The following is a 4,315-nucleotide window of genomic DNA, read 5'->3' on the forward strand; positions in this document are numbered from 1 at the left end:
GAGAGGACGCTGGCGGCCGGCCCCCCACATGTGCTGACCTTGCTCTGTTTTCACTGGGGTGAGTCTCAGTCGTGGGCACGACTCTGCCGCGTCCTGTGTCCTAGTGAGTCACGGCATCTGGGCCGGGCCTGGACCCTGACCCGGGTTTGCTTTCTGTGACAACCAGCACCTTTAAAGGTGAAGTCAGCCCCCGGAACAGTCCAGCTTCCTGTTCCCTTTTTTGTTGTTCTGTCTGTTCTGTCCGGTGGCCTCTGTCGTTGACTGAGGCGGTTTCAGACTAACGCACTTTCCCCATGTGGTAGTTGTTCAAAAGCAATTAATTGAGGGGCGCCCGGGTGGCTTAGTCGGTTAAGCGTCCGACTTTCGCTCAGGTCATGATCTCGCGGTTCGTGGGTTCGAGCCCCGCGTCGGGCTCTGTGCTGACTGCCAGCTCGGAGCCTGGAGCCTGTTTCAGAGTCTGTCACTCCCTCTCTCTCTGACCCTCCCCTGCTCATGCTGTCTCTCTCTCTCCTAGAAATAAATAAAAAATTAAAAAAAAAAAAAAGCAATTAATTGAGGGACATGGTGGTGGAATATGAGAGAGAGGCTGACTCTTTCCTGAGGGAGGACTGTTCGCGACGGAGGGGTTGGGATCAAACGGGGTTGGCTGGGTCCCGCAGGTGCTTTCTACCCCAGGTCCGTGGCCAGCACTGCCTTTCGCTCCGGCTCTGCCCTCCGCACCCCCTGCCCCCTGTTAAAATGCAGACTGGGGTGCTGGGGTCTGCTGCGGAGGAGCGGAGAGTCTGCCCCGCAGCGGCTCCGGGCTCGGCCTCAGACCCCAGTGTGAACGGTCGGGGTCCCGAGGCGTCTTCTCTTCCCCTGCAGGCAGGCGGACGCTGTGGTCCTGCAGTCCTCAGGCCTCAGGGGTCTACAGGCTGTCCGTTCCGGGAAGCCCATGTCTGCTTGCCCGACTTGAAGGTTCGCTGTGCACAAAGCTGCTTCTCTCTCACTCGGACATTTATGCAGCAACCAGACTCTTTCTGTGACGGTGTTTGCCATGAGCTATGTTTTTATGAGTAAGAAATACCGGAAAGCAATAGGCACATGAGATGTTTAGTAACAAGCTGTTTATTCTCTTCCTCAGGGCGTTGCTTCTAGAAAGCGCACGGTGGCATCACGTGCCCCACACCGCGGATCCCCGGAGCGACGAGCTATGCCCTTGGCCTTGCAAGCTCGGCGAGATGTATAGAGCGGGGGACGCGGCAGAGCGTCCGCTTCACGGGCCGGTGCCCCCGCGTCTGCGGAGCGTGGAGGTGGCCAGGGGAAGAGCAGGCTATGGATTCACGCTCTCGGGGCAGGCGCCGTGCGTGCTCAGCTGCGTCCTGAGGGGCAGCCCCGCGGACTTCGTGGGCCTCCGGGCCGGAGACCAGATATTTGCCGTCAATGAAATCAACGTGAAGAAAGCCTCCCATGAGGACGTGGTGAAACTGATCGGGAAGTGTTCTGGTGTCCTGCACATGGTGGTTGGCGAGGGCATCGGCCACGTGGAGTCCTGCTCCAGTGACGAAGAGGTCGGGTTTTACGAGGGCAAAGGCTGGCTGAAGCCCAAACTGGACTCGAAAGCGTTAGGTATAAACAGAGCAGAGAGAGTCGTCGAGGAGATGCAGTCCGGCGGGATTTTCAATATGATCTTTGAAAATCCTAGTCTCCGTACAAGCAGTTCTGAGCCCCTGAAGCTGAAACAGAGGTCCCTCTCGGAGTCGGCCGCCGCGCGGTTTGACCTTGGACCCGAAAGCATCAGTCATCCGCATCCCAACCTGCTGTCTAAGGAGGAAATATCCAAAGTTATTAATGACGATTCCGTTTTCGGTATTGGCCCCGAGAATCATGACGATTTTGCGTTAGACGCCAGTATTTTAAACGTGGCCATGGTCGTGGGCTACCTGGGGTCCATCGAACTGCCCTCCACGAGCTGCAGCCTGGAGTCCGACAGCCTGCAGGCCATCCGTGGCTGCCTGCGGCGCCTGCGGGCGGAACAGAGGATCCACTCCCTGGTGACCATGAGGGTCCTGCACGACCGTGTGCAGCTCTGCTCCGACCAGGCCTCCGTCCTGGCCGAGTACCCGGCCGAGAAGCTGGCCTTCAGCGCCGTGTGCCCCGACGACCGGCGGCTCTTCGGGCTCGTGACCATGCAGACGGGCGACGACGGGAGCCTGGCGCACGAGGACGAGGGCGCCCTGCGGACCTCCTGCCACGTGTTCATGGTGGACCCGGACCTGTTCACCCACCGGGTCCACCAGGGCATCGCTCGGCGCTTCGGGCTGGAGTGCACGGCCGACCCCGACACCGGCGGCTGCCTCGAGTTCCCCGCGTCCTGCCTCCCCGCCCTCCAGTTCATCTCCGTGCTCTATAGGGACATGGGCGAGCTGATCGAGGGCGTGCGGGCCCGGGCCTTTGCGGACGGCGACGCGGACGCGCACCAGAACGCCAGCACCAGCAGCACCAGCGACAGCGGCATCGGCAACTTCCACCAGGAGGAGAGGAGCAGCCGGGTGCTGGTGGTGGACCTGGGCGCCGGCTCCAGCAGGCACGGCCCCGGCAGCGGCGGCTGGGAGGGCGCGGCTGGGAGGGGCCCCCAGCCCTGGGGCGCCCCCTGGAGCGGGGCCTTCTGCCACGAGCCCGAGGGGGGCCCTGTGTTCGAGGCCGCACCGCAGGCAGACAGGGGCCGGGACTTCGGGAAGCACTTAGGGCCCGCCGCTCACGGGGAGGTCCCCCCCGCCTCCTCGCGGAGCTCAGTCCCCCCTTCCAAGCGGGGCTCTGCGGGCCACGGCCAGCGCTGGCTTCCCGTCCACGTCCTACAGGAGTGGCATTGCGGGCACACCAGCGACCAGGAGTCGTACACGGACTCCACCGACGGGTGGTCCAGTGTCAACTGCGGCACGCTGCCGCCGCCCATGAGCAAGATCCCCGCGGACCGCTACCGGGTGGAGGGCAGCCTGGCGCAGCCCCCGCTGAGCGCGCAGAAAAGGGACTGGTCCAGGAAGGCTTTTGGGGTGCAGAACATTTTCGGTCCCCACCGACAAGTTAGAAAGACTAAGGAGGACAAAAAGGTAAGTGTGTTAGGCTCGTAAAAACGAGCCCGATTCGGTAACTCAGCCGTCCCCGGCGGAGCGGTGCTTGCGACCTGCCAAGTCTCCGGCCCCGGCTGCCTGCTCCGGCCTCTGTCGCCACCACAGGGTGTCTCTGCTCACGTGCTGCGGGCTCTGTCCTGCCCGGGAGCCCTCTGGGCGCCGCCCCCTCGCAGGTCCTGGGCAGGACATCGGGGCGGGGTGGGCGGCACAGCCTGGGCTGAGGCCCTCCTTTCTTCCCTTGGGCCCTTCCTGCTGCCGGGGCCTGGGACTGCTCTGTCCCTGGTCCCTTTGCAGCCCATGTCATCTGTGGGCTCAGGCAGCACGCTCTTTTGAGGTGAGAAAATTCTTTCTTTATTTTAATGTTTCATTTGTTTACTTATTTGAGAGAGAGCGTAAGCGGGGGAAGGTCAGAGAGAGGGGGACCGAGGATCTGAAGCGGGATCTGCGCTGACAGTCGCGAGCCCAATGCGGGGCTCGAACTCACCAACCGTGAGATCCTGACCTGAGCTGAAGCCAGATGCTTAATTGAATGAGCCCCCCAGCGCCCCTGAGGGGAGAAAATTCTTGAAGCCCAGAGGCTGTTGCTCTGTGCCTTCGTGTGGAAAATCCTGCTGTGGAAAAAGTGGCAGCTGAACTCCGCGGGGGGCTGGTGGCTCGGCTCCCCGCCCGCCTTCCGGGGGACCCCGCTGGGGCCAACGCAGGGCATGAGGGCAGGGGTCAGCGGGCGGGACTTTGCTCGGCAGGGGGTGGCCGGTGGCACTGGCGGGGTAGGCTGCGCCGCGCTGTGGCCATGGGGCAGCAGCCGTCTCAGCTCCTGTCCAAGGCACTTTCCTCAGAGGACTGCCGTGATCTTAAACTTCCTCTTCCGCTGGGGTCCACGTCCTTGTTCCCAACAGCGGAAGATGTCACAACGAATCCGTCCGAGGGCTGCTGGCGGGTGAGGGCAGGGGCGGCCTGGCGAATCTTCTGTCGGCGATCACACCCCTCCCGTGTCGCAGTTTTCACCGTAAAATGCATCTAAGACAGTTGAAAGCTAGAGGAATGGACAGACCCCCGTAGCTTTTCCTCCTCCGGGAGGCCGCGGCCACATTCCCACGTGTCAAAGAGTGGATTTTGTTTTCACAAACAGGTGTGATCCTGTGGGTTTTCGACTCAATTCCTCAACTGTGGAACTGAAGGCACTGTGGTTGTGCTGCGTGCACGCC

General features: G+C 62.1%; 1 protein-coding gene across 1 annotated transcript in view; it reads left to right on the forward strand.

Annotated features, from left to right (window-relative positions):
* Positions 1-1,156: 1,156 nt before the first annotated feature.
* Positions 1,157-4,315, forward strand: part of RGS12 (regulator of G protein signaling 12) — an 82,876-nt gene continuing 79,717 nt past the window's right edge. The window contains exon 1 of the mRNA XM_077750595.1: positions 1,157-3,089. Coding sequence (XP_077606721.1) covers positions 1,221-3,089 — 1,869 coding nt within the window. The 5' untranslated portion in view covers positions 1,157-1,220. The remainder of the gene's footprint in view (positions 3,090-4,315) is intronic.

The sequence above is a fragment of the Crocuta crocuta genome, unplaced genomic scaffold (assembly GCF_008692635.1).
Source record: "Crocuta crocuta isolate KB4526 unplaced genomic scaffold, BGI_CrCroc_1.0 scaffold179, whole genome shotgun sequence".
Taxonomy (NCBI): domain Eukaryota; kingdom Metazoa; phylum Chordata; class Mammalia; order Carnivora; family Hyaenidae; genus Crocuta; species Crocuta crocuta.